Here is a 14,013-nt window from a genome sequence, read left to right as displayed (position 1 = left end):
TAGATATTCTTTGAACATCGATTGATGAAATCCCGAAGAGTTTTTTGCAATACAATATTCAAAACTCCTATATTTTTTTAATTGCTAATCAAGCGTGCTCGACACTATTTTCCACCGACAGTATGGTGCAAATGAAAGGAATAAATTCGTTATTTCGTAAACTGGCGACTTTAAGGAAAAATCCCGAAACAGGTCGATTTTTATTTTTAAGTTATGATATTGTGGTATATATGGTATACTAGTGACGTCATCCGTCTGGGCGCGATGACGTAATCGATGATTTTTTTAAATGAGAATAGGGATCGTGCGGTAGCTCATTTGAAAGGTTCTTCAATTCTCTATTCAGTAATGTAAACATTTACATAATTATTTATACAGGGTGTCCTTCTACTTCTTTTTTTGTCAAATAATTTAATTTAATAAAATTTTTTTGGACACCCTGTATAAATAATTATGTAAATGTTTATATTACTGAATAGAGAATTGAAGAACTTTTCAAATGAGCTAGCACACGACCCCTATTCTCATTTAAAAAAATCATCGATTACGTCATCACGTCCAGATGGATGACGTCACTAGTATATCATATATGCCACAATATCATAACTTAAAAATAAAAATCGACCTGTTTCGGGATTTTTCCTTAAAGTCGCCGGTTTACGAAATAACGAATTTATTCCTTTCATTTGCACCATACTGTCGGTGGAAAATAGTGTCGCACACGCTTGATTAGCAATTAAAAAACAAAGAAGTTTTGAATATTGTATTGCAAAAAACTCTTATTGATTTCATTAATCGATGCTTAAAGAATATCTACCTACCTTGGCAACATTCAAATTTTCAGTTTTTCACATAGTTTTTGAGGACTAAAAATGGTCGATTTCGCAATTTTTCAATTTTTATTCGCTTATATGTCAAAAACTATCATTTTTAGAGAAAAGTCACTAAAGACCTTTTCTGTTTGGAATGATCCAAAAAACCTAAAAAAACTTTCCTCCATGCAAAAAAAATAATTCTAGGAAAAAAACAAAAATAAAATTTTTGACCGCCTTTTGGTCCTGGCAACATGCAAATTTGTTAAAAGGAATCCTCTTTGAGTAAGATTGTGCAAAAAATACGAATTAGAATATTTTCCCTAGCGGATGCGCAGTTGCTTTCTGGACTAATTAAAAAATAAATACCTAACATCTTTTGCATATAGGGAAAGAGGGAAATTAAACACAAAGCACAGAAAATACGTTTTGTAGACATTTAAAGGAGATATAGGACTTGTAAACTTTCACCAAATAAAATAAGTTGTTTTTTGTCAAGATTTATTATACATTTATATAAAAATATCACTAGAATGGAACCTTAACAAATAAATAATAATTGTTTAAAGTGAAAATGTTAAAAATATTTCAATGAATTCAGTTAAAAGGTTTTAATGTTTCCTGCCGGAGTAACTACTAGTATATGTCTTCATGTTCGAATGACTAACCAGCTGTCCGTGATTTTGATGGCAGCATCCTGCAATTGAACCTCTTAAGTCACTCTCCAAATGCACAAGTTCTTCGTGTACTTCATCAACTCTGATATCCATGGTATGGATATCACCTTCTAGATCTTTTTGTACATGAGCAAGTTTGTGCAATAATTGATCAATCCTAAGTTCTAAGTCATCAATTCTATGCTCATGAGCATCCAGAGCGACATGAGCGTTGGCAAGGACTGTTCTTAAGTGAGTGATTTCACCTTCTTGTCTTTCGATAATCAAGTTGACGTCAGTCTCTTCTATCGAGGAGTGGGAATGGGAGTTATGTGTGGTTTGTTTGTGAATGTGGCTGTGGTCAGGTATCGAAGAATGAACAACAGTCTTTGTAGTTTTAACGTAGCTGTCACTTCCACCGAATTGTTGGTTTTGTTGTTCCCAATCATCAGATGTTTGTTGTGAGACAATCTTTTGACCATTGTTCCATTCACTCTCGTAATCGAAGTCTTGGCTAGTTTGAGATTGTTGACCGTATCCTCCTTTAGTACCACCTTTAGTACCACCTTTAGTACCACCCTTAGTACCTCCTTTAGTAAAGGAAGCTTTTTCAGTTGATTTCTTTAATTCGAGAATCAGATCCTCTTGTTTTTTAACGATCTCGTACAATTCAGTTACCTTTTTCTTCAATTCATCAATAAGCTCACGGTTTTGCTTGCCTTTAGCTTCACACGCAAAACTCTTTTCTGTTATGAGGCTTTCAAGTTTTGAAATAGAGTCCTTGTGGCCTCCGATTTCTTTCTTTAAATTATCAATAACACCGTTGATCCTGGTATCTTCACTTTGTATTTGGTCAATTAATTGTCTGTCTTCTCCTAAAGTGGCATTAATATGGTCAATTGAAGACCTACATTCTTCGTAAACTTCGTCTATCCTTGTTTTTGAAGCTTCTTTACTGGCTTGAAGATCTTTGTCTGTTTGATCGCGTTTTGCAGATATTTGTTCTACAATTTCCTTCAACTCAGAAAGATTCTTTTCGCATTGAGCTGATTTTCTATCAATAACTTCTGAAATTTCTTCTTTAACTCTGTCGATACGACTTAAAGATTCCTGGAGGCCTTTAATTTGATTTTCTACGTTATCAAACTCTTGTTCGCTCTTTTCAACACTGTCTCCCAATTTAACAGCAAGAGTTTCTAAGGTTTCAAGACGAATGTCTCTTGACTTAAGTGCTTCTTGGAGCAACTGTTTCGCTTTTTCAATAGCTGGAGTAAAGTCAATTTCCTTCTCACTCAATACTTTTAAGTCACTTCTGACTTGATTAATAAGTTTGTCATAGTCCTCAAAAGTTTTCAAAATACTTTCATGTTTGGAGTCAAATTCTTTAAAAACTTTTTCTACAGATTCTTTAAAGTGTTCAGCAGTTTCTTTAATAACACTGACTTCGCTAAACAAATTGTTGATTTGTTCTTCATACTTATTCAACCTGTCTAAAATTGGTTTGTTTTTGGCCTCCAAGTCGGCAAGCTTCTTCAAAATTCTTTCCTCTAAGAGAGTTGAGTTACTATACGATTCATATCTGTATTGGTTTAATTCTAATTGAATCTTTTCTGAAAGCCTGTCAATTTTTGATTCTAGTTCATCAAGTTTGAAAGTTTTTAGTTTCTCAAGAACAAGTCCTTCAAGTTCTTCTTTTGCTTTTGGTCCTCCTCTCACACCACCAGAGCCGCCGCCGCCACCTTCCATAATGAGCATGGTTACATTCATGGCTAAATCTCTGAGCTTTCCATGAAAATCTTGTTCTATTTGTGTGATCTTTTCGTACACCTCTTGTTTTGTGATAAATTCAGGGAGTTGTGTGTTTATAATTTGTTGGATTTTTTCCACTTTCTCATAGAGAGTTGTAATTTCTTTACTTTGATCGTTGATCAAAACAGTGTTCTTTTTAATAGATTCATAAATTTCTTTAATGATTTCATCGTAGTGTTCGTTTGTCTTCAATAATAAGGCAATTTGTTTAGCCAAAGTATCTACATCAATTCTTATTCCTTTGAGATCGCCAGCAGCAAGAAGAGTTTCTTGGATTTGAGTAACCTCCACGCGAGTTTTTTCTAAAAGCTCTTGCAGAATAATAAGTTGTTGTTTTAATTCTTTTGTAATGTTTACTGTACTTTCTTTATAGATAAGTTCGATAACTTCCTGTTTTGTGTCCATAATAAGGTTGTAGTACCGTTCCAAAATAAGATGCAAGTTGTGGGGGTTTTGTAGGTAGTCTGAATCGACGGCTTCAATCAATTCTTCAAATGATAGAGATTTGATGTCACAATGTTTTAAAATGTTTTCACTTACAATTTTTTTGGTTCTGACAGTGAAGTAATCATGACTTACGCTAGCTCCTGCTTTTATGGCTCCTCCCTTAACACCTCCTTTAACTCCTCCTTTGGTTCTCAGAGCCAATCCTTTGGATTCCATATCTTTAGATTTAAGTGGCTTAGTGGACACAATGTAACCTTCTTCGGTGTACCAAACATCTGTATCTTGACATTGGGCTCTGTTCTCTAAGCTCAAGTAAAAAGCTTTGTCCTCAAGCGCATCGTAATGGAACAAATAGTTGAGACCTTGTTGCTTGAATTCCCAGAAATCAACATCTCCTTGGAATACCTTAAAGAGTTGATTAGGACATTGAACTTTGGACTTGTCGAGGATTTCCCAAACGACAGCATAAGTGTTGGTTTCAGTTGGATCATAACAGAAACCTCTATCGTACCTGCAAATCTTGCCTGTTCTCAGAGAAATTTCGTTTTTCACCAAATCAGCCTTGGAAACGTACTCTTCCAATACGATTGGAGAACCTTTCTCAGCAAGTATGTTCTTATCCTGCCATTTGTCGATGAAGGTTCCGGATTGGAAAGCTTTTACACAGTTGTCTGAGATGTCGGAGTAGGCGTCCTTGGTGTCGTTGAAGAGGCATCTGCTGACTCTGACTGGGACTTTTCCTATTGAACTGTAGATATAGACATTGGCACGGTTGAGGTTGGGTCTTGCACAGTTTGCGGCTTCTAGGGTGCCGTAAATGGCTACGGAAACTAAGACAAACAGTAGTTGCTTCATTCTGAAATAATAAAAGTACTATAAGTAATTAATAAAGATAAATATAACATGTATATTAATTGTTGATAAAGAAGAAGATAATTACTCTTTATACTCTTGTTGTATACTTTAATAAAAGATATGCAACAATTATTGTTTATACCGAAATATTCAAAGAAGTATGTAAACCAGAAACAACACCGAAGGACTGAGAGGTAGGACTAACATTGCCAATATATAAAAAGGGAGACCCCAAAGATTGTAAGAACTACCTCTCAAGGTTTATGAAATGCTCTCTTTTTACTCAAGGTATATGAAACAATACTAGCATAAAGGCTCAGAAACACCACTTACAAAAACAAACTTAAATGAAGCACAAAACGGGTCTTCAACATCTTTATGGATAAAATCATGAAAGATTGTACATCAAAATTAAAGAAATTATATATAGGATACAGAAATCTCCAAAGTGTGTAAGTATTTCGGAATGTGAATTTGTAGATGACGTAGTTGTTATGTCACAAAAAGAAGAAGACTTTCCAAATTAACTGCAGGCGTGGAATAACACATTGTGTAAACATGGTATGAAGATCAATAAATACATATGTATCTATTAAACAAAGACAATACAAATTAATGGAGAAGAAATAGAACATGTGAACCATTTCCAATACTTACGACATCACAATTGAAAATAACGGAAGACAGGCCAAAGATATTGAATAGAGAACTAGTTAAACATCAAAACTATTCCATCAAATAAAAAATAATTTCTTAAACAAGAAATAAATTACAAAGAAAATCAATTTAACTGTAATTAAAACCATTAATATACTGATATAGACATACAGCTGCGAATCGTGGATATTAACAAGAAAACTAAAGAGTAAGATACAAGTCCTAGAGATAAAATGCATGTAAAAAATGAAATATTACATATGGGTGATGAAAATATGGGAAGCCAGGATATAAAACAAAAGAAATAGAGGAAGACCTAGAGAAAGATTGGAATACAGCAGTCGCGAATCATTCAAAATGATGGAAAAACAATAGCAGCAGCAAGCAGATTAACATAATATAATAAGAAACAATGGTCAACATTTCGCACCCTCAGTAATATAGAGGCACAATTCAAAAAAGCAGATTGTTGGGAAATTGCGTTTAAAGATTCTGGTTTCGATGTGTATATACATTTTGTATACTGTATACCATATACTACACACATCGGCGTACGTTTCACTTTCTGTTTTGACTTAATTTGATTGAAAATGAATCGTACCGCATGGGAAAAGTTATAGTGGACGGACTATAAATAGCCAATATAAAAAATAATAATATAAAGAAATTACATTAATTACATGTAATGGAAAAAATACTTTCAAGCTAGTCCCATATATTACAAAAAAAACATAACAGAAATAAGGAACTCTTGAAGTTTGATCCCTTATATTATGAACGCTCTGTCACTGTTTATGAAAAATAGCGATCTATTATTTATTTATTATATTTTTTATAATATAACGGGTCAACTAAAAACTGTTCTATATAATACAAAATGTTAAAACACAAACTCACCAGGATATTCGTTATAGAAAGAATTGTTACCGATTGCTACCTTGTAGCAGTAAAACAAGAGGTGGGCGGGAGAGTAAGAGAGAGGCACAAAAATATGCTTACTGACTGAACCATTTAATGTGCTTTTTATCTCTCTGTCAGCGCTAACCGGTAGAGAATTTCATTTTGTGCCCATATCATTTAAAATCACAGTTTACACAAATTTTGAGTTAGGCCGTTAGGCCCTTATATTACTGAAGGTGCGATTTGTACATACGTGAAAAGACGTGTCAGTCCCGATACGGAAAAGTAAAAGGGACTCAAAAGACTATATTATATACTTTTAAATTTTCCAATCTGACTAATGTTTTTCCGTATGGAATGGAAGCACTGTTACAAATAGACTTCCGAACGATAGGGTTGTATCCTAGACATTCCTATCAGCAAGTTGTTAAATTAAGGATATTATTTATCGTGAATGATGTCCGACGATCCAATTTCACGGACGTTATGTTATCATGAAACCCGTTACCAAAAATTAATTAACAAGTAAGTTTATATTTTTATCAATATTAAAGGAACAATTATTTTTAAAATGTTTCCTATTCAGACGAAAACTGAGGCGGTATTAGTCCAGGAAAATAACGCGATATTTTTAGATAATACACTACGTTCGCAAAATGAACAAGCATTATAGACAGGACTAATTTGTAAAAAAAATGTATTTTTAGATGTGAGAGGTGGCATTCGGATTTTTGCAGGTAAAGTTAGGTGATGCCTTCAGTAATTATAATCGACTTATGCTCCTTCTCAAATATACCCGGAACATTACTAAAAAAAATTAAAATATTTAAAAATTTCGAAAAACATCGATTTTTTTCTATTTTCTTTGCTTATAACTTTAAAACGGTTCGTTTTGAAACAAAGTCGTACAGAAATAAAATAAATATAATTGAATTTTGTATGATATACGACTGGTCAAAAATGTCTTAAGGTATTACCTTTTCTGCAATATAGCAATAAATACAAAATAAGGGGGCAAAATACGCCTGTTGTTATTCAACGTTTCTTAACCACTTTGGTGGCACTTAGAACCTTAGTAATTTGCTTAGAAAATTCTTATAACTTACTTAAATGGTCTACCAAATTTCATTAAAATCGACCTAATAGATTTTGCATAATAAATTTGCAATATAAATGTTTTTAAAAAAGTTCAAATTTTTAAAATCTTTCTGAACAAAATGTAAACCGTTTAGAAGTTGAGGTGCTCTACCTGTCTAATACACTTTACAGAATTAAAATCGGATTATTTAAGGGGCCTCAGCAATGTTTTAAAAGTATAAACAATTTTTTGGCTTATAAACAAATACTTTTGTTTAATAATAAAAAAATTAATTTTTAGCAAAGCAAATAATTAAAACCGGTATAATTTGACTTAAACTTTCAAATGCTGTCAGCAGAATTGCTATTTTATTTTTTAATCAAATATTATTCTCGTTCAAAAATTGCATTTCGATTTTTTTAATGTTCCACCGCGTTTATCTCGAAAACTATGCATCCTACGAAAAAACTTGTAAGAACATTTTTTGCTTAGAATTACCCAAGAAATACAAAAAATGTTTTATATTGCGAAAAATCGATGTTATGTAATTCCTCAAGTTCTTTGTTTATAACAATCTTATCGACATTCGGATCAACTGTTACCCAAAAAATTCGTGTTCTACGGGTCAAAATACATAAAAAAACTTGGGTAAGTCCATTTAAATAAACGAGCCCGTAGCACCACCTCCTGGACACAGCAGTAATTTGTTTATAAGCCAAAAAATTGTTTATAACTTTAACACATTGCTGAGGCTGCTTAAATAATCCAATTTAAATTCTGTAAAGTGCATTAGATAGGTGGAGTGCTTCTTTATACGTAAAAAAATTGACAAATCTTTGTATGTTCTAGTTTTTGTTGTGCAAGATTTTAAAAAATTTTAATTTTTTAAAAAAAGTTTAGATTGCAATATTATTATGCAAATCTAGTAAGTCAATTTTAGTGAAATTTGGTGGACGGTTTTATCACATTACAAAAATTTTCTAAGCGAATTAGGAAGGTTCCAAGTGTAACCTAAGTGATGGAAAAACATTGAAAAAGGACAGGCTTGTTTTGCCTCCTTATTTTTATATTTATTGCTATTTTGCAGCAAGGGTGTTAAATTAAGATATTTTAACCAATCGTATCTGATATAAAATTTAATTATCTTTGTTTTATTCCTATACGACTTTGTTCCAAAATGAATCTTTTTAAAGTTACAAGCAAAGAAAGTAAAAAAAGACAAAATTTTTTGAAATTTTTAAATATTTTATTTTTTTTATTAATGTTCCGGGCATATTTAAGAAGGAGCATAAGTCAATTATTATTAACGAAGTTATCATCTAACTTTATCCGCAAAAATCCGAATGCCACCTCTCACATCCACCTAAAAACAGATCCTTCCTGGTCTATTACATATATCGGGTGTGTCAAAAGTAATGGGCCAGTCGAATATTTCGCCGAAGTCGAAAAACTGAAAAAAACTTGTTTGATATTTTTCAAAAATCTCTCAAGTGACACCAAACACGTCTCCCCACTCCACCCCAAGGGATGGGAAGTAGCATTAACATATTAAATAGGAATCCCCATTTTTTATTGTAGATTTGAAATCATTATACAAAAATAATAAGCAATTTTTATTCTAGACAACGAAGACCACGAAAACGATGGAACGACAACTTACTAGAGGCACATTGAAAAAACAGACAGAGTCATGTCTATACAAAAAAGAAGAAGAAAAAGAACAAAGTTCAAGACGAAAAAATCTACGTTAAACGAACAGCTTTAGAGAAAGTACCCAGATACATACCATAAATTATTTGGGTTGTGGTTGTGAGCTAAATGAACAATGAGACCGCTGCCTCGAAATAAAACGACACATTGAGATGGCCAGAAGGGCTTTCAATAAGATGAAAACATTATTATGCAACGGAGAACTGGGAATAGAAATTAGAACTAGAGTACTGAGATGCTACGTATTCTCTTTCCTTTTATATGGAGTTGAAGCCTGGACAATTACGGACGCAACTGAAAAGACACTTGCCAGCTTTGAGATGTGGTGTTATCGAAGAATGTGGAAAATATCATGGACACAACACGTAATGAACATGGAAATATTAAGAAAGAAGAAAAAAAAAGAAATATGCAACGCTATGAAGGAAAGAAAAATGAGCTGTTTGACCACATATTAAGAAATGAAAAATGTGAGTGGATGCGGTTAGTTATACAAGAGAAAGTGAAAGGAAAAAGAGAACCGGGGACAGGACGCACATCCTGGTTGAAAAAATTAAAGCAGCGTAGTGGAAAAACAGCAATAGAACTCTTCAGAATCGCTGCAGACAGAGTAAAACGGGCCATGATGATCACCAATATCCTTAAAGGATGAGGCACATGAAAAAGAAGAAAGAAACAAACAACTGATCATGATATAGATCAATAGTATCGATATAGTCCAGGCTAATAAGGTTTTTTTCATGACACTTCAACAGCCAGGGTACTGAAGCGTTTTTTCGACAGGTACAGTGGCGTACTGAGCATGGTTCCGCGAGTTCCGCGGAACCAGGGCCCGCTCTAACCCGATTTTTGCTCCTTTTTTTCTAATTTGATAGGGGCATTTTAAACTACACAAGTACATACTAGAAAATGTAACGGCATAAAAAAATAATTTTTGTGTAGGTACAATACTTTTAAATAAAAACGAAGAATTAGGGCTTATTTTACCACTAGGCCCTTGGGGCCCCTTCCTCGGGCCTGCAATTTAATGGGGCCCGAAAAGATCATCAAAAGAAAATTTTTATTGCAAAAACAAAATAAATTTTGAAAGTTATTTCTTTTTACGAACAGGAAATATACATGAAATGAACAATAAGAGTTATATTCTTATATTCATAAACCATAAAACGTTGTGATCATAAAAATGCAATAAGGGTTGGTAGATTGCCTTGTCGGCAACGTCGGCATCAATATCAATAGGCAAATTTGTTAGACACCACTCCGAAGGATTAACAAGAGGTAACACCAACAACAGGTATTGTCACGTTTTGTCATAAATATTGTTTCAAAATGAACTTTTAAATTTAATAGTTAGGTAGATTTTGATGCCATTTTCTGCAAAGATAAAGTATTGCTTGTCCACGTTATTTTTCAGATCTGTGATTTTTAAATTATGTCAATTTAATCTATCCATTAATTATTGAGTCGTTTTATTAAATTTCTTAAAAACTTATTTTTCTTTACTAAGTAATCGTTTCGTTATTATCATGAGTTACAAACATTTAAGTGGCAGTGAAAAACGAAAAAAAGCAAAAAATTAAGAGATAGTGAAAATAAATTATGTGATGAAGGGCGAGTTGCAATCAAAGAAAATGATGACTCCACTATTGATTTTCAAGCGACTTCACCTGATCTACTATAGAAAACAACAATGTAAGTAACTCTTTTCCTAGCGATATAGGGAATTGGCCAAAACATTTAAATCTTGAATTTCAACAATATTTTATAAATTATCAACCAAATCAAAATATTGATAAAATTGGTCAGTGTGTTACACAGTTAGATAATAATAAAACCAGACATTTGCATAGGGGTTTGTATGTAATTAATTAACTTATTTATAAATGTATCATAATTTGAGAATCTATTTTGTTCATTTCTTAAAAGCTGTTTTAGTTTTTCGATATTAAGGTTTTTAATTATGACTGGAGATTTAGATGTAGAAAATTTTTGAGTTTCATTATTTATAAAAACAGCTGGAATAAAGTGATCAGTCATGTCAGTATGAAAAACGATAGGATTAATATTAATTTACTGATTTAAATTAGTTTAAGTTTTTATAAATATATGATGATTTATATCTAATGCTTATTAAAAACTTTTGATATACAATGTGTGTTTTTATTGGGAGGGGAGCCCGCATCCCTACTGGAACCAGGGCCCGCGGATCTATCAGTACGCTACTGGACAGGTAATACATATAAGAACAAATTGTAACTATTTCCTGCGTAGGATCTGGTGGCCATTTTTATTTATAAACAATTTAGTGTAAAAAAACGGTCTTTTTTCACTTTTTTTCAAAATAATTGAAAATAGTAAGACTTATTTAGTTTTCTTAGTACAAACATCTTCGAGAAAATGGAAAAAGCTTTTAAATGTCGTATTACAAAGTTTAATACACTCAATTATTGTTAATATAATTGCGAAAAAAGGTCGAAATTTCAAAAAACTAATTTCGCAATAACTATTGTAAAAATAAGTGTACAGCTTTGAAATTTTTGTCAAATGAGGGTTCTTTGGTGCTTAATATGTAACAAAAGCGATTCATTCAATTGCTTAACTTTTGTTTAAATTGTTTATCCCAGATTACTTTTTTTGCAATAATATAAGCCAGAAAAAAATATTGTCAGAACCATTCTACAGGTGTCAAATGACAGAGCATAAGCTCTGTCAGCTTTGACAGCTCTACAGCTGTCAATTGGTTTAGAAAAAAAGTGAATAAAAAATGCATTTATTAGTAATAAATAATTATGCAAAAGTATGTTAAATTTTTCTTTATAAGCTTTTTATTTTTTTATATAATAAATTATATATATTTATTACAATTTTTCATCAATTATCATATACGTAACATTACTTGGTAGTTGTGCACCTAAAAAACGGTAAAAATAGATTTTTTTGAAAAAGGTTATTCAAAAAGGACAACTTGACGATACTTTTGCATAATTATTTATTACTAATAAATGCATTTTTTATTCACTTTTTTTAAACCAATTTGAAAGTTTAGTTTATGCTATTTCATTTGACACCTACAAAATGGTCCTACTATTATTGTTTTCTGATGTTATTGCAAAAAGCTCTCTGGGATAAACAATTTGATTAAAATTTAAATAATTTATTGAATCGCTTTGAAATTTTTGTCACATATATTAAGCACCAAAGAATCCTCATTTGTCAAAAATTTCAAAGCTGTACACCTATTTTTACAATAGTTATTGCGAAATTAGTTTTTTTGAATTTTTGACTTTTTTTCGAAATTATATTAACAATAAATCAGTGTATTAAACTTTGTAATACGCCGTTTTAAAGCTTTTTCCATTCTCTCGAAGATGTCTGTACTAAGAAAACCATAAGATTTACTGTCTTCCATTAATTTGAAAAAAAAGGAAAAAGGCCGTTTTTTGAAACTAGATTGTTTATAAATAAAAATGGCCGCCAGATCCTACGCAGGAAATAGTTATAATTTGTTCTTATAGGTCAAAAAAACGCTTCAATACCCTGGCTGTTGAAGTGTCACGAACAGGGTATATTTTTGTCCTATTACCCTGGCCTAATATAGAAGTAAACAAAGAGACTTTTAGATTATAGTACTCGTGTATTAGTATATGTAAACAACCAACTATTAAAAACATATTTATCTACTTTTTGAAAGACTGCGCTAAAACGTAGATTTATAAATTCAATATAGGTCAAGTTACACCTGTAATAAACCTTGATTCCTCTATAATCCGTATTTAAGGTACTAGTACACTTTAGAAGACCAAAAATAAGCATTTTTTCAAGATTTTTTTTCTCAGAACCCTTATTAAAAATGAACATAAAACTTTTTACATAATAATATCTAACTCTTAGAAAATACAAAAAATATATCTTTTTTCATTTATGCACGTACACTGATATTGTAGAGGGCGCCAAAGTCGAGGCCTCGAAAAAAAGTAGTTCCGATGGCGGACAGTTAATCTCAGGATTGGGATCTCTGAAATAAAAAAAATCGTACGGCATTTGAAAAAGGAAGGTATCTTACGTGAAAATTTACCACCGTTAGTGAAAAATTCCGTAAAAATAAGATTTTACGGTTTGAAAAAAATTGTGAAAAAATCGCCCGTTTTTCTTCAGTTTTTAATGGTTAAAAAATATTTATTTTTTATTTTTTGGTCAAATTGTGGTAACCTGTCACGTAAGAAACCTCCCTTTTTCAAATGCAGTACGATTTTTTTATTTCAGATATCCCAATCCTGAGATTAACTGTCCGCCATCATTTTTCGAGGCCTCGACTTTTGCGCCCTTTACAATATTATTACACGTGCATAAATGAAAAAAGATATATTTCTTGTACTCTATAAGAGTTAGATATTGATATGTAAAAAGTTTTACGTGCATTTTTAATACAGGTTCTGAGAAAAAAGTTCTTGAAAAAAATGATTATTTTTGGTCTTCTAAAGTGTACTAGTACCTTAAAGAAAAACTAAATAATAATAAGCATAGTATAAAATCTACGTGTAAAATCCATCCTCGAAAATGAAAAATAAATCTCAAGTTATCTTTTCTATGACGTAGTTTGACCGCAGATATTGAATCCCGTACCTCGAAACACACAAACACTTTCGCAAAATATCCGAAATCCACTACACACTTGATAAAAAATATGATAAAAAAGTATTAACAAAATTTTCACTCACCTTTCGCTCCTTCAAGAACACCACTTGAAGTTGCAAACAGTTAAGAGCAAAAAAATCGATGGGGTTTTATTTTAAATACTTGTGTTGATAACCAGTTACAAACAAGAATTAATTAGAAATTTCAGGGTCGTCGTTTCGAAAGGATTTGGGAAAGATTTGTGAGTAACAAAAATCTCGGAATCGCGATTTTGGGTTTTGGGAAAACGATTTGCATTTGTGTAAGCAGTTAAAAGAATTTATCCTTGCAGCAATTCAATAGTTACACACTTGTCCAAAATATCAACGTGAACGTTCAATGAACAATCTACCAAACACTCTACTAGCTTTATTAGGAGAAAACTGTCCAGTAAAAGACTTACTCAACTATCTAA

The 14,013-nt window shown here is 31.9% G+C and overlaps 1 protein-coding gene across 1 annotated transcript; it reads right to left on the bottom strand.

The window, feature by feature from the left end:
• Positions 1-1,298: 1,298 nt before the first annotated feature.
• Positions 1,299-13,793, bottom strand: LOC126888269 (uncharacterized). The gene is made up of 2 exons (XM_050656377.1): positions 13,643-13,793; positions 1,299-4,580 (listed from the first exon to the last, which is right to left on the bottom strand). The coding sequence occupies exon 2, from the start codon at positions 4,577-4,579 to the stop codon at positions 1,424-1,426; it is 3,156 nt and encodes a 1,051-aa protein (XP_050512334.1). The 5' UTR covers position 4,580; positions 13,643-13,793; the 3' UTR covers positions 1,299-1,423.
• Positions 13,794-14,013: the final 220 nt, after the last annotated feature.

Source organism: Diabrotica virgifera, chromosome 7 (assembly GCF_917563875.1).
Source record: "Diabrotica virgifera virgifera chromosome 7, PGI_DIABVI_V3a".
In the NCBI taxonomy this organism is placed as follows: Eukaryota; Metazoa; Arthropoda; class Insecta; order Coleoptera; family Chrysomelidae; genus Diabrotica; species Diabrotica virgifera.
The sequence above is the reverse complement of the archived record's forward strand: the minus strand, read 5'-3'. Positions and strand labels throughout refer to the sequence as shown.